This window comes from Pseudopipra pipra, chromosome W (genome assembly GCF_036250125.1).
Source record: "Pseudopipra pipra isolate bDixPip1 chromosome W, bDixPip1.hap1, whole genome shotgun sequence".
Lineage (NCBI taxonomy): Eukaryota > Metazoa > Chordata > Aves > Passeriformes > Pipridae > Pseudopipra > Pseudopipra pipra.
The window spans coordinates 40,016,894-40,041,723 of NC_087580.1; the positions used below are offsets into that span (position 1 = coordinate 40,016,894).

A 24,830-nucleotide genomic window follows, 5' to 3' on the forward strand; every position below is an offset into this window, starting at 1 on the left:
TTCCCCATTACCCCATTTTCCCTTATTTCCCCCATTCCCCCTCCATTTTTCCTCATTATCTCCTATTTCCCCCATATTCCCATTTCTGCGTTATCTCCTATTTTCCCTCATTTCCCCCCATTATCCTCTATTTTCCCCTCACTCTTCCATTTTCCCACACTTTCCCTCCATTGTGCCCCCTTTTTCTCTCAGACACCCATTTCCCCTCATTTTAAACCATTATCCCTTCTTTTCCCTCCATTATCCCATATTTTCCCTCATTGTCCCCCCATTTCCCCCATTATCCCACATTTCTCCCCTATTATTCCCCATTTTCCCTCATTATCTGACATTTTTCCCTATTATTCCCCATTTTCCCTCATTATCTGACATTTTTCCCTATTATCCACCATTTTTCCCCATTATCCCCCATTATCCCCCATTTCTTCCTCCTTATCTCCCATTTCCCCCTCACTATCCCGCATAATCTCCCATTTTCCCCCATTACCCCTCATTTTCCCCATTTCCCCCTCACTCTCCCCCATTACCCTCCCATTTCCCTCCCTTTCTCCCCTATTTCACCTCATTTTACCCCATTTCCCCCCATTTTCCCTCATTTGCCCTCATTATCTCCCATTTCTACCCCATTATCCTCCATTTTCTACCCCATTATCCCCTATTTTTTCCCATTTTCCCCTGTTATCCTCCATTAACCCCTATTTCCTACGATTTCCCCCCATTCTCTCCCATTTCCCCCCTCTCTCTCCTCCATTTTCCCTCATTTACCCCATTCTCCCCATTATCTCTCATTTTTGCCCATTTCCCCCCATTCCTCCCATTTCCCCTCATTCTCCCCCCACTTCCTTCCCATTTCCCCTCATTTTCCTTCCATTCTTCCCCATTTCCTCCCATATCCTTCTGTTTCCCCCTCACTGTCCCATTTTCCCCCATTTCCCTCCCATTATCCGCCATTTTACCCCATTTCCCTCCCATTATCCCCCATTTTACCCCATTTCCCGCCCATTTCCTTCCCATTATCCCCCATTTTCCCCTCACGCTCCCTCAGCCCCTCTTCCCCCCTTCCCCCCCCACCCTGCGCACTCCTTTTCCCGCCTTTTCCCCGCCTTTTCCCCCTCAGCCAATCAGCGCCGGTCTCGCCAGCCCCTCAGCCAATCAGCGCCGAGCGCGGGAAATTGGAACCCCGATGGCGCGTGAGGGGGGAAATGGGGGGATTTGAGGGGGAACTGAGGGGTAATGGGGGGAATCTGAGGGGGAAATGAGGGGGAACTGGGGGCAATGGGGGGAGAACCTGAGGGGGGAAATGGGGGTCCCGGGGGAATCGGGGGGGAGCCCTGGTGGGTGCAGGGGGGTGTCCCGGGGGGGTCACTGCGGATCCTGGGAGGGGCTGAGGGGTCAATGGGGATCTGGGGGGGGGTTAATGGGTGTCCCGGGGGGGGCACGCAAAACCTCCTTTTTTCCAGCCTTTTCCCTCCCTGCCTGCACTGTCCGCCCTGCCTGTACTACACTCCCTGCCTGCACTGCCCCCCCTGCCTGCACTGCCGGAGGGGGAGCGCTAGAACATTTTTTGGGAGGGGGGGGCTGGAGCCGAGGGGGTCCCTATAGGGCCCAGGACTGTCCCTATGGGGCTGAGAGGTCCCTATGGGGCCCAGAACTGTCCCTGCAAGGCCAATGGATCCCTATAGGGCCCAGGAGCCCTATAGGTCCCTATGGGGCCAAGAGGTCTCCATAGGGCCCGGGAGTGTCTCTATAGAGGCAAGGTGTCCCTATAGGGCCCAGGACTGTCCCTATGGGGCTGAGGGGGTCCCTATAGCACCCGGGAGTGTCCCTGTGATGCCAATGGACCCCTTTAGGGCCAAGGGGTCCCTATAGGGGCCAGGACCGTCCCTATTGAGCCAAGGGGGTCCCTATAGGGCCCAGGACTGTCCCTATGGGGCTGAGGGGTCCCTATAGGGCCCAGAACTGTCCCTGTGGGGCTGAGGGATTTCTATGAGGTGAAAGGCACCCCCTCCCCCTCCATTTTGAGGGTCCCTCCTCCCATCCCTTTTTTGGGCTCCTTCCCCCACACCTTTTTGGGGTGACAGCCCCAGTTTATGGCCCCTCTCCTTTTTTGGGGGGGATCCCCATCCCCCATTTCTCCCCCCCTACCCTCCAGTTTGGGGTCTCAGGCGCCATTTTTGGGGTCTCGGGCGCCATTTTTGGGGTCTCAGGCCCCATTTTGGGGTCCCCCATTTTGGGATCTCCTGCCATTTTGAGTGTCCCCCCCAGATTTTGGGAGCTTTCTACCCCATTCTGGGAGATTTCCACCCCATTTTGGGGTCCCCTCTCCCCATTTTGGGGTCTCTCCCCATTTTGGCTTCCCGCCCCCATCTTTGGGGCTTTCCCTCCCCATTTTAGATTCCTCCTCACTTTGGGTCTCCCCTCCTATTTTGGGGTCTTCCCTCCCCCCCTTTTGGGGTCTTACCACCACCACATTTTGGGGTCCTCACCCCATTTTGGGGTCCCCCCCCATTTTGGGGTCCCCCAGATTTTGGGGGCTTTCCACCCCATTTTACCCCCCACCCCCATTTTGGGTTCCCCCCTATATTTCGGGGTCTCTTCCCTCATATTGAGGTACCCCCCCATTTTGGGAGCCCTCCCTGCTTTTGGGGGATTTCCACCCCATTTTGGGGTCCCTCCCTTTCACTTTATCCCCCCCCCCATTTCTACCCCCCCCTATTTCTGGGTCCCCTCTCCCATTTTGGGGGGGTCTCCCCTCCCATTTTGAGGGTGTCTCTATTTTGGGGGAGTCTCACACACCATTGGGGGGACACACCCCAAATTTACTGCACGGACACCACGGCACAGAACCAACCACGACATGAGGGGGAGGCGTGGCGGGGGGGGGAGGCTCCAAAATTCAGGAGGGTTTTGGTGCGGGGGAGCATGGGGGAGGCGGGGGGTGTTTTGGGGGGGTCCAGCGACTCCCGGCCCCCCCTAAGTGAGGGTGATGAAGGCCGAGGCCTTTTCCTTCAGCTGCTTTTCTCCCTCAGCACGTCCCCCTGTAACAACTGCTGGGCTTGCACCGCCTGTGCCAGGGGTAGAACCATCCCCGTAAGGTCACTTGATCTGATCTGTCACAAACGCCGTGAAAACGTGGAACAGAAGCGTTCTCACAGCAGTGACTGTCCCCCTGGACTCAGCACTGGGGAGGCCACACGTCAAGTTCTGTGTCCAGTTCTGGAGCCCTCAGTTTAGGAAGGACATTGAGGTGCTGCAGCAGGTCCAGAGAAGGGCAACAGAGCTGGTGGAGGATCTGCAGTGCATGTCCTGTGAGGAGCGGCTGAGGGAGCTGGGGGGGTTTAAGCTGCAGAAAAGGAGGCTCAGGGGAGACCTTGTCACTCTCTACAACCACCTTAAAGGAGGTTGTAGCCAGTGGGGATCAGCCTCTTCTCCCAGGCAACAAGTGACAGGACAACAGGACACAGTCTTAAGCTGCGCCAGGGGAGGTTTCGGGTGGACATGAGGAAGAATTTCTTCACTGAAAGCGTGATTAGATGTGGGAATGGACTGCCCAGGGATGTGGTCGAGTCACTGTCCTTGAAGGTGTTTAAAAAACAACTGGATGTGGCCCTTGGTGCCATGGTCTGGTTGACATGGTGGTGTTGGGTCATAGGTTGGACTTGATGATCTCAGAGGTCTTTTCCAACCTAATTAATTCTGTGATTCTGTGAACTGGGATATACTGGGAACAAGTGGGATCACGCGGGAGGTGACTGGGATCATACTGGGAGCGACTAGGACCCACCTGGAGGTGACTAGAAGTGGCTGTAAGCAACTGGGATCATGCTGGAAGCTACTGTGAGCAATCAGGAGTGAGTGGGATCATACAGGGACTGACTGGGAGCATACTGGGAGTGACTGGGAGCAGGCTGAGGTCAACTGGGACATACTGGGAGAGACTGGGAGTGACAGGGATCATACTGGGAGCTACTGGAGTCATAGTAGGGGTGAAGGGGAGCAACTGGAACCACGCTGGGGAAGTGAGATCATACTGGGAACAGGTGGGCCCAAGCTGGGGTCATCCTGGGATCATACTGGAGGTGACTGGAGTCATCCTGGAATCATACTGGGAGCAACTTGGAGCATAAAGGGTGCAACGGGGAGTGACAGGATATTCAATGGGGCAACTGGGATTGACTGAGACCATGTTGGGGGAAGACTGGGATCATACTTGGATTGACAGGGTCTATGCTGGAGGCAACTGGGAGCAACTGGGACTGTGCAGGGGGAACTGCAATCATATTGAGATCATACTGGGATCATACTGGGATCCCCACAGCCCCCTAAGCACCCCCTAAACCCATTCAGAGTCCACCAACCCCACCCACCCCCTTTTCTGTGGAGACTTCTCTAGGCACTGGTGGTGCTGGGAGCCCCCCTGGCTGTGGGCAAGGAGCTCTCGGGTGAGCAGGGGGTGGGAGAGGGGAGGTCGGTGGGAAAAGGGGGGTCAGAGGGGACAAAAGGGGTGGTGGGACCCCAGATTGATTGGGAAGGGAGCGGGACTCCCTAGAAGTGGAGGGGGAGGGATCTGAGTTTTGGGAGATGATGGGAAAGGGGTGGGAGAGGTCAGAAGAGTGGGGAAAGGGGAGAGTGGGACCCCCAAACTGAGCATGAGGGGGCTGGGGATTGCGGGATGATGTGGAAGGGGTGGGAGAGTGTGGGACCAAGTGGAGTCACTCTGCACCTGCACTGAGTTAGTGGGAATCCAAAGGGAGGATCTACAGTTGTTCTGGTTCCCAAAGCTTTTACACTTCCTCCCAGTAATGATTTAATGGGATTGACTCCCAAAGCAGAAATTAAAAGTGTCTTCTTGATTGTCTTTGGTGTTGTTCTTCCGGCTCTCAGTGACTCCTGTCTGTGCCAGTGTGCCAACCTGCCAGGGGGGAAGATGCTGCGCTCCAACGCAGAGGGAGCGTCCCTGAAAGGCTGCAACTCTGAGGACCCCTCAGGCCTTAAAGCTAATCTGGAAGGTGAGAAGCTTTTGCCTTGTGAATCTGTGCCAACTGAAGCCTGTGTTTGTCCATTTCCATGGCCCAGAAAAGGTCCAGCTGTGGTTTGTCCAACCCTGAGAAGGGCCCACAAGGGCTGCACTGAGTCTGTGACCATCTCAGCCCCAAATCCCCTTGTCCTCCTCCAATTCACACAGCTCTGAGGCAGCACCAGTGTGGAGCTGCTGTGTTCCTGACTGGTTTTCCTCACAGAACTCCTTTCTGTGTGTGTTCCAGGTGCCAACCTGAAAGGAGTGGCCATGGAGGGCAGTCAGATGACAGGAATTAACCTCCGAGTTGCAACGCTGAGAAACACCAAACTAAAGAACTGTAACCTCGGGGGAGCAACGTTGGCAGGAACTGATTTGGAAGTGAGTTAGGATTCATTTTCCATCCTATTCCTTTCTCTCCTATAGTCAGCTGGTGATTTGGGGGATTGCTGGCTTTTGGCTGACCTCTCCAGCTTCAGAGTACAAATGGAGTTCAGGTAAATGGACTTCAAGTAAAGCTTTGAACAGAGTTCTGGGTGCATTCCATTGACACTTCTTTTTCTTTTCCCCTTCCAAATTGTGACCTATCAGGTTGTGACCTCCAGGAAGCCAATTTGAGGGGCTCTGATGTGAAAGGAGCCATCTTTGAAGAGATGCTGACCCCCCTGCACACGTCCCAGAGCGTCAGATAGGGAAGAGAAAAGGTCAAAGAGGAAGGAATCCAAACATTTGTTGTGACTTTCTTCACCTCCTCCTCTTCCTGAGTTAGAAGGAATGGTTATTAGACAACTTCCATTTGCAGTAGTGCCTAAGTAGACTCTTTCTGATCACTTTTGGGGAGGAAATTTTTGTTTCAGAGGTGGAAAGAGAGAGTTTCTCCCTTTGTGAAGAGAGTGAAGAAGTGGGCTGGTTCTGAAAGCAGAAAGTGGGGCTGGTCTGGGGGGGAGGGTTCAAGACTTTACTTGTTTAGCATTGCCTGACTTTGGAATGCATTTTAATTTCTAAAGCAATTCAATTTGTTAAGTCTGTCGCTGCAATATGAATAGAAAATGTTATTGCTGTATAGTAGAAAAGAAAGTGGAGGTTTCCAGGTAGACAAGTGTCTTTACAGTCGGTGTCTTCATCCCTGCAGGGTGTTAATGCCAGGGGTGGTCACACAGTGCCCACGGGATGTGTTCAGGTCTCTGCTGGGGTGGAAACAGTGGGGAACTGTCCTCAGAAGTCCTAAATTGCTGTGGAGTAGCTGGAGTGTAGGTTTAGAGCAGCTTTATCATCTCAAATGTGCAGAGGAAGCTGCTGCTCCTGCAGGGACCTGCCCAGAGCCCGGATTGAGTTCCCCCTGAAAGATCCCTGGGCAGAAATGGGCTGTCTTAGTTAATGCTCTCCAAAGGAGTGTGAAATTGCACTCTCAATCCCAGCTTGAAAGAAAAATTCCTCTGCTTCCACATGTCCTGACCACTCCAGACTGGAGTTCCTGTAGCTTTTTCCTTCTTTGTGAGAAATTCAATGGACAGAGGAAAACACAGAAGTGTCCCCAAAGCAGAGAGAAGCTCAGGGGCCACAGCACCTGCTCCCCCCTCTTCTCATCCCTTCAGGAGATGAAGAAATGTCCCTCAATGTTTTCCCTCAATGTACTGTGGAAATAGTCCCTGAAAGCATAATCATAATCCCATTTGCCAGCCAGATCCACTCTGGGCTGCCTAAAGTGGCTGTAAAAGCATCTTGCCTGGGGCCAAGTGCCCCTTCCACACTTGCTTTACCTGTGGAAAAAAGCAGGGAAAGCTGTTTTTTGTGTGAGCACCTTTCATGTCTCAGTGTTTGTGATCTTGGGAATCCTCATGAACCTGGAACAATGCCAGATTATCGTAAGATATGTACCTGGAGATTGTTTTGACCTGTGTTTAAATCTTCCTTGCAAATATAACTGATACAAAAAAAATGTAAAAAAAAGAAAAAGGGAAATAAAAAGAAAAAAAAAAGAAAGAAAAAGAGAAAAAATAGAAAAAATAGAAAAAAAAGAACAGGAAATAAATGAGAAAAAAAGAAAGAAAAAAGAGAAAGAAAAAAGGGGGGAATAGAAAGAAGAAAGAATAAAGAAAGAAAAAAAAGAGGAAAAAAAGACAGAAAAACCAAAAAGTCCATGCAAATGGCCGCTGACTCCATAAGAACTACAAGTCCCATCGTGCACCGCGCAGGGCGGCGGGCGTGGCAGAAGGCGGGCGGATGGGGAAGTGCCCGCGCGCTGATTGGCTGCAGCGGGGTCTGTGCAGGCGGTGCGCGCGCAGAGCGCCGTGTTGGCTTCCGGGAAGTCACGATGGCGCTGGGGCCTTCTTTTGTCTGTGAGACCTGGCGGGAGCGGGTGAGAGCGGGCTCTGGGGATCCCCTCGGGGGCTGCGGGGAGCGCGGCTGTGGGTGGAAAGGCTGGAGGGCTCGGGAGGGTTTAGCGCGGGGGTTCGGGGGTTCCCGAGAGGCAGAGCGCGGGATTGCAACCCTGTCGGGGGCCGCGGGGCCCGGGAGGCCTCCCAAGAACCCGGATGTTGGATTCGGGTCCTGAGAAATTCCTTCGGAAAAAAAATTCAAAACCACCCAACCAAAAAAAGAACCCTAAAAAAAGGAAAAACGAAAAAAAAAGATGAAGGAAAAACTGGAAGGGCGAGGATGATTTTATTGCTTTGCTTCCTTTACAGAAAGCTCTTCTGCTGTTCTGTGGTTTTGTGGTCCCTTAGGGGATTTTAGGGGTCCCTGAGGCGATGTTAGGGTGTTTCTGGGGGGGGGGTTGATGCCGTGAGGGGACTTAGGGAGGAGGTTGAAGGTCCCTGAAGGGGTTTGGGAGTCCGTGAGGGAGTTTTGGAGTCTCCGAGGGAACTGAGAAGTCCTGGAGGGCTTTGGGGGGGTGTCTTTGAAGCAGTTTGGGGGGTTTCTAGGGGGATTTTGGGAGTCCCACAGGGTTTTGAGGGTCACAAAGAGGGTCTTGGGTACACTAGGGGGGTCTCAGGACTCACCTGCTCGTCTTGCTGCTAGTCCTCTTTCCCCCCAGACATCATTAACCCCCCATTTTCCCTAGCCCCCATTTTCCCTTTAATCCCCTCCCCACACCGATCCCTTTGACCCCCCCAAGACCCCTTTTAACTCCCCCAAATACACCCAAAGCACCCCAAAATCCCCCAAATCCCCATCAACCCCCCCCCCCCAGATCCCTTCAAATCTCCCCCAGCCCCCCCCTCAATCCCTTCCAACCCCCCCCAAAGAGGGATCACCTGGCACCCTGGGACAGGAACACAGTGGGCTGTACTGGGGGCACTGGGCTGTACTGGGAGGGCACTGGGGGGGGCTCAGATGTCCCACGACAACGTGGCCCAGCTCCAGGAGAGATCTGGGGAGCAGTGAGGAGGTACTGGTCTGTACTGGTCTGCACTGGTCTGCACTGGTCTGTCCTGGTGTGTACCCCCAATCCCCAAAGTCCCTCCCCAGCTCCCCCAGGACCCTCCCGCACCCCAAAGCCCCCCCCAGGCCCCCCGAGGCCCCTGACTTGGTCCTGCTGCCCCTTGAGCATCTGCAGCTGCTGCAGAACCAGGCATTTCATCAGCAAATATGCAGGTGACACCAAGCTGGGGGTGTGTTGATGTGCTGGAAGGCAGGAGGGCTCTGCAGAAGGATCTGTCTGAGGAAGAGTGTGTCAGCAGGAGCGGGGAAGTGATTGTTGGGCTGGACTGAGCGCTGGTGAGGCCACCCCTGGAGTGCTGTGTCCAGCTCTGGGCCCCTGAGTTGAGGAAGGCCCTGGAGGGGCTGGAGCAGGAGCAGAGAAGAGCAGCGAGGCTGGGGAAGGGAGTGGAGCACAAGTGGTGTGAGGAGAGGCTGAGGGAGCTGGGGGTGTTGAGGCTGGAGAAGAGGAGGCTCAGGGGAGACCTCCTGACTGTCTGCAAGTCCCTGCCAGGAGGTTGGAGCCAGGTGGGGGTGGGGCTGTTCTGCCAGGAAGCAGCAGTAGGACAAGAGGGCTGGGTCTTGAGCTGTGCCAGGGGAGGTTTAGGTTGGATATTAGGAAGCAATTTTTTGCTGAAAGAGTAATCAGGCCTTGGAATGGTCTGGGCAGGGAGGGGGTGGAGTCAGCGTCCCTGGAGGTGTTGAAGGTGAGAGTGGATGTGGCCTCAGTGCCATGGTCTGGGAAGCACGGCGGGGTTGGATCCAGTGTTGGACTTGATGATCTCAGAGGTCTTTTCCAATGTGGCTGATTCTGTGATTCTCTGATTGCCATTCCTATGGCAGCACATGCTTGAGGCTCTATCCCCAGGGTGATAGAGATGTCTGTCCATATCTATCTCCAAGGTTAGTCTGTAAATTTGTAGTATTAGAAAAGCAGGCTAAGTTGTGGGATGGTTGTAGAAGGAGAAAGAAGCCCAGAGGCCAGTGCAAGCAGGCAGCCCTCAGCTTGCACATGATGTCCCCTCCCTGCAGGTTCCCAACCTTGAGCCCAGGCCCTGAGGTGAGGCTGAGAAGTGGCGTGGAGGTGAGCCCAGAGCTGTCCCTGAGGTGAGGCTGAGAATAAGTGCAAGGCAGAGGTGCTGCTGAGGAAGGAGAGCCCCGTGGTGGGGAAGAGACAGAAGCTGTGAGTGCCCATCCCCTTGAAGGTGCTGTGTCCATCCCCTGTGTGCCAGGTGAGCTGGGGCTTTGCTGCAGAGCTGCAGGCGCTGATTTGAGCGTCTCCAAGTGCTGAGATGGTGGGCACCCAGGAACACAAACTGTGCCTGGCCACAGAGCCTGCAAGGAGGAGCAGAGACAGCCGTGGCAGTGTGGGGGGCAGGTTGTCCCTGTGCCTTCCCCTGCAGGCCCTGGCTGTCCCTGCTGGGCCCCTGTCCATCCCCATCAGGTCCCTGCCTGTTCCCCCCGGGCTGAGCTCCGCCCAGGAAGTGCCGTGGAGCTGAAGCTGCTGCCATCCCCCCCCTGCAGCTGCTGCCCCAGCCAAGGGAGCAGCAAAGGCAGGGCCAGGAGCAGAGGCAGCAGCAGGGGAGCCCTGGGGGGGCCGGGAAGGTCTTGTGTGGGTCAGGAAAGAGGCGCTGGGCACGAGGCCGGGGCTGTGCTGAGCAGGCCCAGCCCTCACATCCCCCCAGCCAACGCCGGCTGCCCGGGGGGCTTGGGAGGGACCCCCAGCCCGTGTGCCCCACACTGAGCTGGCAGAGAGAGAGCCAAGGGACAGGGCCACGGGCAGGGCCACGGGTGAGGGACAGGCAGGGCCATTGCAGGGCCACGGTGAGGGCACAGCCTGTGGCAGCAGAGCTGCCCAGGGCCGGGGGCAGCCGAGGGTGTTGGTACCAGGCACTGGTAGGGCCAAGCAGAGCACGAGGCCTCTTGCAGAGCCCTGGAGCAGCCTCCCACTTGCCAGCCCTGCCCTGGTGGGGTGACACTGTCCCCTCCCTACAGGACACTCCCTCCGAAATCTTCAGGGGGGCCTTTTGTGTCTATTCCTGGTTGCTGATTCCTGCTGAGGACCTGAGGGACCCTCTGCAATCCCATCCATGGGGCACAATCTCCTCTCCAGAGCTTGACTCCCTGCAGACTTTGCAGGGAAGTCTGTGCTGGCAGCCTGATTATGTCACGACCACCCGCACTCTCCCCAGGATATTTGGGACGAGTTCCTCCTTCCCAGGTACCCGCGGGATGGGGGGGGAGGTGCTTGTTTTCCTGCTGTTCGTGTTCCTGCTCCGCCCCTGTCCCTGCCCTTCCTGACGCTGTCGGGTGAGCGGAGCGGCCACGATGGGAAAGGGGCGAGAGAAGCGACCCAGGAGCCTGAAACGGGGGAAGCGGAGAAGGGGAAGCGTGGACAGTGGGGACCTCTGGTATCCCTGGGACAACATAGTGGAGAACCTGGAGAGGGGGAATGTCTGGGAACGTGGCACCCGTAAGGCGAGAGTCACAAGAGAAGGACTCCTTGGGACCCCAAACACTCCCAGCATCCCTAAGTGGGACCCCCAGCATTCCAGACAGGGGAGACCCTCTGAACCCCAGATAGAGAGACCAGAGAGGGGGAACTTCTGGGAGATTTTTTTGGGCTAATCTTCATATTCTGGAGTACTTTTAGCTGAATTTCCACTTTTTGCAGTTTGAGGGACTAAGGGTCTTCTTCCTATTTCTGAAGGTTTTTTGCCTGAATGTCAGCGGTTTGGGTTTTTCTGGGCTGAATCTTGGTGGTTTGGAGGTTTTTATGGACACAGGATGCCCGGTGAGTTCTATAGATGGACTTGGTCAGGAGGAACCCCCAAGCCAACGCGCTCAGCCCTTGTTTTCCCCCCCATCAGGATTTGTCCTTCCCAAAGCTTGGGCGGATGGAGGAGGAGGCTGCGAGGAAGAGGAAGATGCCTTGGGCCCCCCAGGCAGGTGAGGAGGAAGTCAGTGTCCCTTTGGGCGGGTGTTGTGCTGGCTCTGTCAGCCGAGCATGGCCCCGGCTGCAGGACAACCCCGCTGGCGCCGCCGTCCTGCCGGGGCCGGAGTTGGGGGGATGTCCTTGGCCTTCCCTGTGGGCCGGAGGCAAATCCCCTGCCTGTCCTTCTTGCTTCCTGCCCCAGGCCCCGAGCTGAGGACGGAGAGCCCGGAGGACAAATCCCCCCGTGAGACCCTGGTGGGAGAGGCCGTTTTGAAGGGCTCCACAGCACAGGAAGGCAGCGGGGAGGAAAAGGGCCGGAGATCCCCCCACAGGAGGGGCTGCAAAGCCATCCCAGGGTGCTCTGAGGAGGAAAGAGCCAGCCTGTGCCAGGAAGGTGGTCGGCACTTGAGCTGGAGCTCTGACCTGGTGGTCCCTGAGCAGCCTCCCAGCAGAGAGAAGCCCTTCAGGTGCTTGGAATGTGGGAAGAGCTTCAGGAAGAGCACCAACCTCCTCAGCCACCAGCACATCCACACTGGGGAACGTCCCTACACGTGTAGGGAATGTGGGAAGAGCTTCAGAGACAGGTCCACCCTCCGCACCCACCAGCACATCCACACTGGGGAACAGCCCTACACGTGTAGGGAATGTGGGAAGAGCTTCAGTGATAGCTCTACCCTCCGCACCCACCAACGCATCCACACAGGGGAACGTCCCTACACATGTAGGGAATGTGGGAGGAGCTTCAGCCAGAGCTCCAACCTCCGCAGCCACCAGCGCATCCACAGTGGGGAACGGCCCTACACGTGTGAGGAGTGTGGGAAGAGCTTCAGTGACAGGTCCACCCTCTGCACCCACCAGCACATCCATACTGGGGAACGGCCCTACACGTGTGGGGAATGCGGGAAGAGCTTCAGCCAGAGGTCCCACCTCCACACCCACCAGCTCATCCACACTGGGGAACGGCCCTACAAGTGCTTGGAATGTGGGAAGAGGTTTCACACCAGCTCCAATCTCCTGAAGCACCAGCGGACACACACGGATGAGAGGCCCTTCCACTGCACCGACTGCGGGAAGGGCTTCAATCGGAATGGCAACCTCGTCACCCACCGGCGCATCCACACTGGGGAGAGGCCCTACAAGTGTGAGGAGTGTGGGAAGAGCTTCACCTGGAGCTCTAATTTGACCAAACACCAACGGACCCACCGGTAAGAGTGGTCCCACCCTACTAGTACCCCGACTGCAGGAAGAGCTTTAGCTGTTGCTTCCACCCTGAATGAAGCCCCTGATGTTGAGGCAACCCCTGGAGTGCAGTGACTGTCACTGCATCGCTTTCGACCAGAAACGGCCTGTCCCCTTTCTCAGGGGCAGGTTCTTTCAACAGAATCCTTCCTGGAGGATGTTTAGAGATTCCTGCCTTGGCTGGGGACCCCCCAAAGTCACTGCTAGAGGCTGAGAGCAGAGATCTCCTCCTGAGCGTTGGTCTGGAGAAGTTCCATCCATCTTTAATTAAGAATTATTGCTTTTGTGCCAGCTTGAGTAGAATTGCTTCAACAGTTGCTTTAGTGTAGAGCACTGTCCTATCTTATCCTGTACTGGTAGTTTTAGTGTGTATTTTGTGCAGTAAATAATTCTGATGAAGATCTTTTGTCTGATCATTTGGAACCCTAAATAATTCATTTGTATCAATAGATCTGACTTGCCATCATTAAAACCTGGGGAACAAAAGTGATTCAGTCACACCTCTGTAATTCCCCTTAACTTAAAAGTGTTGGCATGATCGAAGACTGAGATTGCATCCAGCAGCCCCCAGCACCCCACAGTAAGTTGGGAGCTCAGGGGGGCCACCCCCCTTTGCCAACCCCCCTGTACCCAAAGACCCCTTATGGGACCGTCAGACTGGTCAGACCACCACCCCTTTTCCACCCTTCTCCCTATTTCTCCCACTTTTTCATTGTCCCCTCAATCTCCATTTTTCCCACCCCGAACGGTTTAGGGGTCTGAACCCCCTACATTTTGCCCTCTCTTCTGTGGATGCTGAAGGATAAAATGAGGCTGCACAGAGAGTTCCATTGCAAGACTTGTCCACTCATCTTTCCGGCGTCCCCCTTTCATTGGGGTTCCTTTGGAAACAGCGCCTGGGCTTTGTCTTTTAGTCCACCAGAATTCCCAGCATGGCCCCAAAGCAGTGCCCTGATCCCACACATTCCCCTCCCCTCATGTGCTGGCTGTGTTCAGCTACCAGAGAAAAACACAGAGAAAAAACCATGCAGGGCATTCCAAGTGGTTTCCACTTAGGCAAACAGCACTCTCTGGATGGAAAACACCAGTCAAGGCCAAAACACTCCTTTTTGATCCTGATTAACTGAATGCAGCTGCTGCTGCCTTAACTTGTTCCCACAGACATTCTCAGGGTTCCTTTGCCTCCAGGAGGTTCCACATGTCCCATTGGCCCCTTGATTCCATGAGCCTCCCCATTCTCCAAAGGTTCCTTTAGTTCCATGAGGCCCTGCAGTCCCCAAATGCCCTTTGGATTCTCGGAGATTTCCCATTGTCCCAGGGTCCCTTGTGCTTCAGAAGCAGCTGCAGTGGGACAGTGGCCCCTTGGTTCCGTGAGCTCTGCAGTGTTCCAGGAATCCTTGGGTTCCAGGAGAGCCTGCAGTTTCACAAGGAGCACTTGAATGCAGGAGGTTCTGCAGGGTCCCAATGGCCCCTGGATTCTGGCAGGTTCAGAAATATCTCAGGGCTCCCTTGGTTCCAGGAAGATACGCATGTCAGCAGGAACCCTTGGTTCCAGGAGGTTTGACAGTGTCCCAGAATTCCTTTGATTTCATGAGGCCCTGCATTGTCCCAATGGACTCCTGATTCTATCAGCCCCCTCAATGTCACAATGGTCCCTTGGTTCCAGGAGTTTCTGCAGCGTCCCAGGGTTCCTTCTGTTCCATGAGGAGCTGCAGTGTCACAATGGGCCCTGAATTCCAGGAGTTTTGCCAGGGCGACAGTGCCCCCTTGATTCCATGAGATTACCCAGTGTCCCAGGGCTCCTTTGGCTCCAGAAGGCCCTGCAGTGTCACAATGGTCCTTGGTTCCATGAGGTTCCACCATGTCCTTCCTGGAACATGCGTGGCTGTAATGCTGCCCCACCTGCAGAGCTGCCTCCAGCTCTGGGCTCCAGCACAGGAAGGACATGGACCTGTTGGAGCGAGTGCAGAGGGGCGCAGCAAGAGGATCAGAGGGATGGAGCATCTCTGCTGTGAGGAAAGGCTGAGAGAATTGGGATTGTTCAGGCTGGAGAAGAGAAGGCTTTGGGGTGACCTAATTGTGGCCTTGCAGTGCCTGAAGGGAGCCAACCAGAAAGATGGAGAGATGTGGGAGTCGTGTCTAAAGGCAGGAAGGATGTGCCCAGGTACAGAGCCCAAGGAGCATGCCCCAGAGTTAGTAAACTGGTTGGTTAAGAAAGTCACATGATATGTAAGGATAAAAGGGCGTGCGAGTTTGAAAATAAAGTCTCTTTGACTACACCACCACGAGGAGCATCATCATTTCTTGTTATACAAGGGCTCACTGCTACATATGGCGATCCGAACGGGACATTTTTAGCTTATATTAAGCAGATATTTACCCTGAATCAGGTATATAAGTGGTAGTTTCCGGCTATCAAGTCTATTAGTTTGACTTGGGAATCTTTTAACCACAAAAAACTTTGACGTCAATAACCCCGTTGTTGCCCGTAACCAAAAAAAAAACCACAAACCAACAGAGTGCCGGTTTATGCGGTGCTTTATTCAGGGCCCGGGAACCTGCGGATTAACGTCCCAAGTCAGGATTCCGAAGACCCTCATTCTCAGTTCAGCTTTTGTACACAAACAAGTTTATGTGCAGTTTCCACAGCAAAAGAGTTACAGTTTCCACAGCAAAACAGTTACAGTTTCCACAGCAAACCAGGTACAGTTACAAACAAGCTCATACTTCATACTGATAACAATTAATAATCATCTACTCTAATCATAAATCTACTTAAGTTGTCTTACTCCTAGAAACTGTTTAACAGACCCTTACCACATCCAAGGTAACAAATCATTATATACATGCTTGACTAAATCCTTTGATTATTGTTTCCACTTCTTCAGCACAACACTCCATGCTCACAAACAAGGTTGCTAACTTACTACTTTGGAGTGTTGCTTTCTAGGCCTACTCTTTTACTAAGCCTTAGCCATTCTACTACTAAATTTAAATTGCTCTGCAACACCGTGGTCTTAGTGGCATCTAAGAGATGGACAGTTAGTTTAGCGAGCTCAAAAAATATTAGGATAGTGCACGGAAGAAGAGAAGAAATTAAAGAAGAAGCCGAGAGGTCAGAGCAGGCAACCGGAGAGAGCGGAGAGGGTCCAACGCAACATCAAAAGCGGTGAGTTTAGCTAAAAGGCATTCCGCATGCCTAAGACTGCTCCCTGGGCAAGACGTGCCTGCAGCTCGGAGACCCGAGCCGCGGAGCACCTTAAGATCGTCAGGGAAAGCCTGTTGGTCCCCCATGCGTCAGTCATCTGGTAAAAGCGGCCTGCCGCTGCTGACTGCTCCGGCTGGACCACGTGCGTGAAACAGCATTACTGCTGCCGCCTCTTAAACACCTCTAGCCACCGCCGGGCCCCCGCGGAGCCCCGTTTCAGCTTCTGCTCAGCAGAAACTGCTGGGGCTCCCCACCTACTTGCTACCTCCGACCAGCTTCGCGCCGAGATTAAAGGCGCCGCTGCGACCCTGCCCCCTTTCCCCCACGCGTGCCGCAGTCTACAACCGCGAGGGAAGCGACCAAGCCACACACGTGTGCTGGCCGCTCCCCGCGTCGCGGCGGGGGCCTCCGCCGGGAGTGTCCATTTAACGGAGCCCAGCGCTGCTTTAACACCGCCCTCTGCCCCTGCTGAACCCGCGCTGCGCTCAAAAGCCACGTGGAAAAGGCAGAACTGTACCTCAACCCTATCGGAGCCCCTGCTGAGTCCTGCGCACCGGAGGAGGCTCACCGCCACCTCCTGCCGACCCCTGCCTGTCTGTGACGACAGTGTAGACCCTCCAAGCTGAGGAAAAACCTTTCAGAAACCGTGGAAACCCCAAAAGAACTTTTTGCCGCTTTTCACTGCTCTTTGCCGCCAGCCCGGCGCTAGGACCGCCCGCCGGCCCTGCGCCACGCGGTGCCCGCTGAACCACGCGCGCCGAGGACGCCCCACGCAGAGCCGCTGCTGCTGCAGCCCGCCCCAGAACCCAGCCACCCCCTGACCACCAACGTTCATTGCAGAAGCCAGCGCCCACGCTGCTGCCGCCGCCCAAGCGGGTCCCGCCCCGCGCCCCGCCGCATCTGCCACCGCAGACGCCTGCAGCTGCCCCCCCATGGCCTGCCATCGCCGAGACAGCCTGCCGAGCCCGCACCGCCCAGCGAACTGTGGGAGCCCTGGAGCAACGCCGTGCCCTTCCCCCCCACCACCACAGCCGAAACAGCCCAGACCCCCGCAGCCACGCCGAAAGAAAAAAACCGCAGAGAAAAGACTGCCAGATAGCCCAAACTGCTACAAAAAGGACTCAGAATGTGTGCTCCCAGCCGATCGAGATAAGGTAACATAAGGAAACACCCAGTTTCCATAGAAACCTCATGATACATTAAAGCGAAACTCAGACTCAAGCCTTTTGCTAACTTTTCCAACATAAAGCAGTTTACTCTGTCATAAACTCTGCCTGCACAAGGCACACAGAGAAAAAATGAAAAGCCCCCACCCCACCCCCCCGCGCATACTGCTGATAGCAGCACAGCACAACATGGTAATACAAACTCAGGGAACATACCGGGAAGACACGAGAGCCAAGTAAAGCGAGTCGCTGGGAAGGGACAGACATTGCCATGCGAGCTCCCGACCCCCGGGACCACAGTAAGCAATTCTGTTACAGCGATGGGGAGAGTAATTCAGTGTATTCGTCCCATTTCGCTGCAAATGAACAGCGAACATGTGGGCAGGTATGGCCGCAGCCATTTCCCCCCCCCACAGACTAAACTCCGACCCTTCTTTTCCGGCCAGGAGCCAACACCGCCCCCTGCTCGCCGCCTGCACCGCCCACCATCCCCCCACAGGGAACCGGTTTTACCGGGACTATGGGGGAGGAATGGGAAGAATGGGAGGAATGGGGGGAGGGGGAGAAAGAGGGGGAGAAAGAGCCAAACATGGTTCCAACGGGAGGGATCAAAAAGGCACAGGGGGAGAAGTCAGCTAACATGTGGGAACAATGTCTAGATAAGGCAATTCGAATGGAAAACATTCTCACTGCAGATCCAAATGATTACCTATCCAACATTAAAGAGTTACAAGGTTATACTGAGTTAAATTTAAGATGCTTGGACCAGCTGCAGTATGCTTTAAACAAGCAAATTGAATACAATGAAGCCAGAGAGATGCTGTACAAGCACTTGGCCTTTGAAAGACAAAATGCAAGCTGTGAAAGAGCTGTGACTTTATTGAGCTGGTACCACCCTATCGAAAGGCTAGCTCTGAGAAGCAGCTACCTACCTCCCTAGCTGCAGCTTTAGATGCCCAGATAAGAATACAGAAGGAAGTCAGACACACAACTAGCTGTTTTAGTTGTGGAGAAATAGGTCACTCTCAGGAGGATTGCCCATGGAAGCCCCTAATAGCAACATTCCATAGACAGCCTAGCAGCAGAGAAATGACTCAGTTGTACCAAGAGTGCCATAAGCAAAGCAAAAGATGTGCTACAAGCATTATACTGTTCGTAGCAGCCCTGCTCGCTGTAATCCTTTGTGGTACTACTTTTCATGTGCAAAAGAGAAAACTACTTAAGACAAGCCACAATATACCAATAACCAGCCCCCAAAATACCCATGTACCCTGTACCCCAAAGAAAGGTGACAGGTGGAAAACATTACAGATGTTAACAGCAGAACACGCAGTCAAAAAACATGCAGAAGCCTTGCAGATCGGACTGCCTCTACCTATAAGGCTTCTAGCAAATTGGTCACGAGTGATAACTGATTCAAAAAACCATTCCTTTACCGTTCTCCGTCACCCTGAGGATGCCCAGAAACCCTTTTTTCCCATCATGGTTTTAAACAGTGCACAAACTATCCAAAATCACTGCTGGGCTGCCCTTCCTCAGGGGATGCAAAATACCTTGATGAAGTATCAGACAGCCATAATACGCCATTATGCAGAGGACACATTAATAACCACGGCCACAAGAAATGAACTGCTAATTGTTTCTGCTGTTTTAACCAAAACTGCCCAAGGTGCAGATCTTCAGGTTGTTTCAGGAAGAACACAACAACCACAACTCTGGACTTGCCATGGACAGGACAACACAGCAAAAAAGCTCTACACAGGTGACACAGCTCGAGGTAAAAAACATTTATATTTACGCGAGTTGCAGAAACCTCAGAGGGCTACCAGTTGCTTAAAACCGGTTTTAGCCATAAACAGAGGGGACCTACACCCTCTCCTTGTGTTGCTAGGGGAGAACTCCAACTTAAAGTCTGACAGATTGCTAGCTGCAGAGGCAAACCAAATGTTAGAAAATTATACCAAGGTAATAAAAGGCAAACAAAACAGGAGAGATCCTGAAAGGCAAATCTGCCTAGTTTTTGTTTCCAGCAGGTATGAAGCATTGCAGTTTTGTTTCAGTGAGATCAAACTGAGAAAAGCCCGCTGTTGGTTCTAAAACAGCCTTTTCTGTCATACCCCACCACCTAAATCTGTGTAAGTTGCTATTGAGTTTGTAAGCTTGTCATTTAAGGCAGAGCACGACTGCGGAACTGGACGGAAGAAATCCTGCCTTCACCAGCATTCCAGCTTTGAAAGACAATTTGGATAGGATGACAGCTGAGGACGCTGGATTTCAAGATGCCCTGGCAAGTTTTAGTGGTAATATTTTTATTCATCTCCTTAAGCACAGATTGTGGCAGAAATCAACAGTTTACCTTTAAAAATCACACCAGATGCAAAACTGAACCAGTGAAAGGCCTCAGGGCCTTCACACATGCATCTAGGAAAACACAATGTGCTGCAATAGACTTAAATAAATCCTGCCACGGAACAGTAGGAAAACTACAAGCCATGAACTAAGCTTCTGTATAGTTCTGGACTGATTGTCATTCATATTACCTTGAGAAAATTTTAAAACAGTCCTTTGATGTTATGATTGTGCTTATTATGCTATAAGGTTGATAACCTGTTTTGAAGGTTAATTTCTGTGAGATATTGTTAACCCTTACCTGTTGTTTGAAATGCGTTCTAGTTGGTTCCTGTGAGTTACAAAAGGTATGATTTCTATACAAATGCACACAAAATCACATCCTGACCTGCCACAGCCAATAACTGACAGAAGCTGAAAAGCTGCTAAAGCAGCAATGTTTAACACTATACCCAGAGTTTTAAGGCAAGCAATTGCTTCATTCATTCTCCATCAGAATACAGGTTCTCTAAGAGACCATTCAAATAACAATCAATAAAGCTACATCATCAAGGTATGCCACACTGTCAGGAAACCACCCTAGAGAGTTAATAGCAAATGAGGCTTGGCGATCAGAGATATACATTTTTGAATTGGACATATTGAAATTGTACATGCAAATAGATATACAGTCACAAAACATAACTGCTACTACATCCGCTAAACAAAACACAAGAGTGTAAAACACATGAGTTAGTTGCTTAGCAACCCTTTGGTACTCTAAAATGGATTAACATTAAAATTAAGCAGTTACTTCCTATGAAATAGGAAAATTCTCACATCAAGCATTTCACACTAATCCATAAAACAGTAAAGGCACATATTGAAACACGTGCTAAGTTTAAACAAAAGGGGGGAGAACTGGTGTAACCTGCAAGAACATCTGTATAAAGCCATGTATGTTATCAATTTTTGAGTTGTGACAGTGCTGAAAGAAGCAGGTCTGAAAAGCAGCACACACCTCAGGCGTTTGTTTCTCCCAAGTTGCTAATCATAGTAAGATTTGATTTCAGGACGATAGAAGAAATACCTAGGGTTGTGACATGGAGAGAAAGCTATGCCTAAAAGTTATAAAAAAGAACTCAAGCAGGTTTCTTCCAGGTGTGTAAAACCCTATTCAAATATGTGACCACAGCAGCAGGAACCAGAGCAACGCAGAAGTTTGGAAAAGAGTTATGTTATGTTTCAAGTTTACATTAGAAAATGACCAACGTGGTGAAAAGCAATCTCTGGAATGTGTGTGTGTGTGATCATGAGTGTGTTTAGAGTACGGTGGCCACCGACATATGATATGAGTGAATGAATGAAAATAGTTGTTTGACTGGTCAAATAATAAAAAACAAACACCTCACAAATAACATTACCTCAGCCACAGGTCGCTTTTAAGAAATTGTAGTTTGCTAAGATTACCCTGTTTCTTAAATAAAGTTGAATTCCCCAGTTATAAAAACCCGCAGATAATTAAAGTTATAAGTTTATACACAGTTAAGATAGGCCTCAAGTTAATAAAGTAATTATCCAATTTGCACTACCCTATAGGAATATAAGAAGGTTTTAAAAAGGTTTACATTAAAGTTAAGAAACAGCAAAGCAATGTGCTGGGTCACTGCAAAGCTTAGTAGTTTTATAATGTTCTGATTGTTAAAATTGTTGTTTGCATTGTTGTTTGCATTTTTGTTCATACTGTTTTTGTGACTTCTTAATATAATTAGAAGAGGGGATGTGTGGGAGGCGTGTCTAAAGGCAGGAAGGATGTGCCCAGGTACAGAGCCCAAGGAGCATGCCCCAGAGTTAGTAAACTGGTTGGTTAAGAAAGTCACATGATATGTAAGGATAAAAGGGCGCGCGAGTTTGAAATAAAGCCTCTTTGTCTCACCACCCACGAGGAGCATCATTCATTTCCTTGTTATACAAGGGCCTTACCGCAACACACAACTTTATCCCAGGAGAAAAACCACATGAAAACCCTAACCCAGCACCACAAAAACCTGAGCAGGCAGGCTGGAACAGGGAGTCCCATTCTGAATGCTATGGAAGAGAAAACAGGCCATTTGTGCCTTCAGAAAAGCATCCAGTCATCATTTTCCTCAGGGCATCCTCGAAGCAAAAGATTTCTTAAGACAGATGCCAGAGCTTGGCAGCAGGCTGTCCTTCTCAGCTTGGAAAATCTCTGCTAACTTACCTAACAATGGTACAAACCCCCCACGTTAATGTTGTCAAACAGCTGCATCTGCAGGATTCATGTTCCAGCCTTACCTAATGCACAGTTATCACACCTCTTTTTAAAATTAAAGGGGAGGAAAAAAACAAGCAGGGGGCGTAGGGAGACTCCCCACCCCAGTCATCCATCAAGTGTACATCCTGGCCACTGCTCCCAAGAAATTTAATATATGCTAAAGAGATATAAAAAGACATCAAAAGCTTTCAGAAATAAAAGTGTTTCAGAAGTTAGATTTTAATATTGCCAAGTGGGTTTTTGCCAGATTATAAAGTTGACTGAAATGCCAGGATACTGCATTTTGGAAGCAGCAGCAGCTCACATATTGCCTTGTATTAGTGACTGAAGTGTATTGCTGATTCCAAAGCTGGACTATCATCATCTGTGGGGGAGAGTAGATAAATAAATAAATAAAACCTGGCATTCCCTACCAACCCTGCTGCCTTGAAGCACTCTTTTCAAGTGTGGCCTCCACAGGAAAAAAAAGTTAAGACCACTTTATTTTGATTATAGTGCTTTCCCTAGGCAGGAATTTTTATTTCAGATAGAATCTTTGAACCATTACATTTTCAGTGATACATTTTTATATTTACAGTTGACATCTTCAGAGAAGACTGAAACCATTGAGCAAAATGAGCTCTAAAGCATGAAGGTTGCCTGCTGTAAATACTTAAATTATTTTACATCCAAATGGAGCCTGTTGTTTTTAGCTAAAATTTATTAAACCTTAAATCAATGACCTTTCTTTTACTGAAAGCCTGCCTTTTGGAAAACTGACTTTCCCAAGAAACATATTTGGGTGAACAAACCCAAACAAAGAGCTATTTAACTCTAAACATTTTCTCCATTTATAGCTTGTGAACATTTAGTTCCTAAATTCCCGACTGCTACCTAATGTACAGAACAGTGGTGCCTTGGTTGAATCACATATCATTGATTTCAGAGTGTCACAGGGATCTCATTGACAGGAATCAATTATAATACAAAATCAATCAAATATGTTCATGCACTATCATTCCTTGAATTTGAATATCCCCAAATTAATTGTAAGCATGTGAAAGAACCTAGAAATAAATTTTGAAAAAGTACAAAAATAAAAATCTGTAAACTTTGAGAAGATAATAGTGCATCTGAGCATGTTTCATGCCTGCTGGGGTAAGTTAATGGTGAATCACACCTTCCCTTCCCAGCACAGGCTGAGATATATTCTTTTTGAACATGAAAATACCCAGGGACTGAAGGCAGAGGACACACCAGTCAATGATCCAGCATTATTTTATGAACAGCCTGTTACACGCCCAATATCAAACATGCTGCCAGGATATTACAAAATGCACAAGTGTGTGACACTCTGAAAAACTGCACATTGTAAGTGAGCCACTGCACTTCAGGGAGAAAGAAAGGAGAGAATTCCTGAATCTCTACCAAAAGCATGAATAGATGTGGCCACTTATCCAAAGAACTGTTATTGTTGCTGAGGACTCCTCTCTGAACACATTCACCTGTCATTCTGTCAAGGTAATAAATCCTTCTACTCATTACAGCACACTCAAAAGCACCCTGCTATTTAATTTCAGTGGAAAAATGGCCCAAAGTGTCTAAAACATTTCCTTTTCTAATGTAAAAGTGCTGGCATTTCACTTCCTTCCTGATAAGCCAGTGCCAATGGACCTGATTATTCTTTTCTTATTCAAAGCACATCAGTAGTTCCAAAGCACTCTCCATCTTATCAGGTGTCTGAACAGCACAGTTACTGAAAACAGTTTGTCCTGCTCCTCTCTCCTTCTGCCAGGCTATCAGATAAACCCAACTAACTCTCTGTATTTACACACAGTCAAACATAAGCTGTGTCTTCAACCCACTGTAGCCTGTTTCTGGCATGTTACAGGTTTGCTGCTTGACATTAGTTGTACCCGAAACAGCAGCAGTGAATTAGCTTAGAACAAAAATATAGTCACTCCACAGCATTGAACACAAAAGGGACAGAGGATAGGAAAAAAAAAAGAGAAATCTTTTGTGAAGTAAGAATGATCACTCTCATCTCAGCAGTTCACAGGTATTTATCTGGTGCTACTTGAAAAAGAGCATGGAAGCAGTAGGATTCAAATGCATTCAAAACAGAGCTGACTCAGGCCTCAAGAGTAGAAAAATAATTTCTTGTTTTGTTTATTTTATTCTCCTGTCCTCTAGGAACTGTCTCTGATTTGCAAGGGGTGAGAAAGTGAAAGAAAGGAAAATGGTTACAGGTTCTGAAAGTGTTTAAATGCCTTTACTAATTTTGTCAGTAACAGGACTGATTTTCATGATCCAACCTTCATTTGGCACTAAAAGTCCCCCACAAAAACAAACAAAAAAACCCCACTTCCTTCTTCTCAGGATGACAGGATATCCTCGAGATGAGCGCAGTGTTGGAAGAGTTAAACCTGGCTGTGCCCTGGGCACTCTCAGCTGGCTAAATGAAAAGTTCTGGAAGGCCAGGAGAAATCCTGAGTTGCAACCCTTTGATTAAGTACAGCCTTCTTTAGAAGCTGAAGCTCCAGCCCCTGAGTGGAGGATCCTTCCCACCACCCCGTCCCACTGACAGTCCCCCTAAGTAATAAAATATCAAACATAAAAAGACAGTGGCATTCATCCTCCACAAAGACAGGACCAAATCCTGCAGCCAATTTGATGACAGAAAAAAAATTTAAAAGGAAATAAAGAATGCACAGAAAATTGCTTGATCCTTTGTTACATTTCCAATCTATGGAGAACTACACAAACTGCCAGTAGCAGAGTGCTCAGAGTACCTAAATGAGTGTGATTTCACCGTTTTGTTAAATATTGGTTTTACTATTTCTTTAAAAATATTCACATGTGAGATTGAAAAAAAGTGTTTCTTTCAAAAGCAGCTCTAGAAACCAACCTCGATATAGGAGGAGAGGGGTGAAAGAGCAGCAGTCACACGTACAAGAATGGTGTGAACAAAGCAAGTCACCTCCTGCCCACCCATCCTGGCACCTGCTGGGAAGGAATTTTGGAAATGCTTAGGAACAAGCTAGCACTACATTTTAGATATGACTTTTTCATCTCTACATCTACAGGACTTTAAACTGTTTCATGTCTAGCTGGCTTGGAGGGGGGAGCGCACACACAACTGGCTTATAATTTTTTAATTATTTTTACCTTTTTTTTTTTAATTTTTAGTTTTATTTCCTTTTTGTTTGTATGTCTGGGGTTTTATTTCTGAGGACATTCAA

General features: G+C 50.5%; 2 protein-coding genes and 1 long non-coding RNA gene across 3 annotated transcripts in view; 2 read left to right on the forward strand and 1 right to left on the reverse strand.

Moving 5' to 3' along the window:
* Positions 1 to 24,830, reverse strand: part of LOC135405248 (zinc finger protein 271-like) — a 774,083-nt gene that overhangs the window by 193,107 nt on the left and 556,146 nt on the right. The gene's annotated exons all lie outside the window — the stretch shown is intronic.
* Positions 4,958 to 5,818, forward strand: LOC135405697 (uncharacterized). Its single transcript, XR_010425955.1, has 3 exons — positions 4,958 to 5,009; positions 5,265 to 5,398; positions 5,609 to 5,818. It is a non-coding gene; the product is annotated as an uncharacterized LOC135405697 (long non-coding RNA).
* On the forward strand, positions 11,262 to 12,581 carry LOC135404703 (zinc finger protein 239-like). Its single transcript, XM_064639444.1, has one exon. The coding sequence runs from the start codon at positions 11,445 to 11,447 to the stop codon at positions 12,579 to 12,581; it is 1,137 nt and encodes a 378-aa protein (XP_064495514.1). The 5' UTR covers positions 11,262 to 11,444.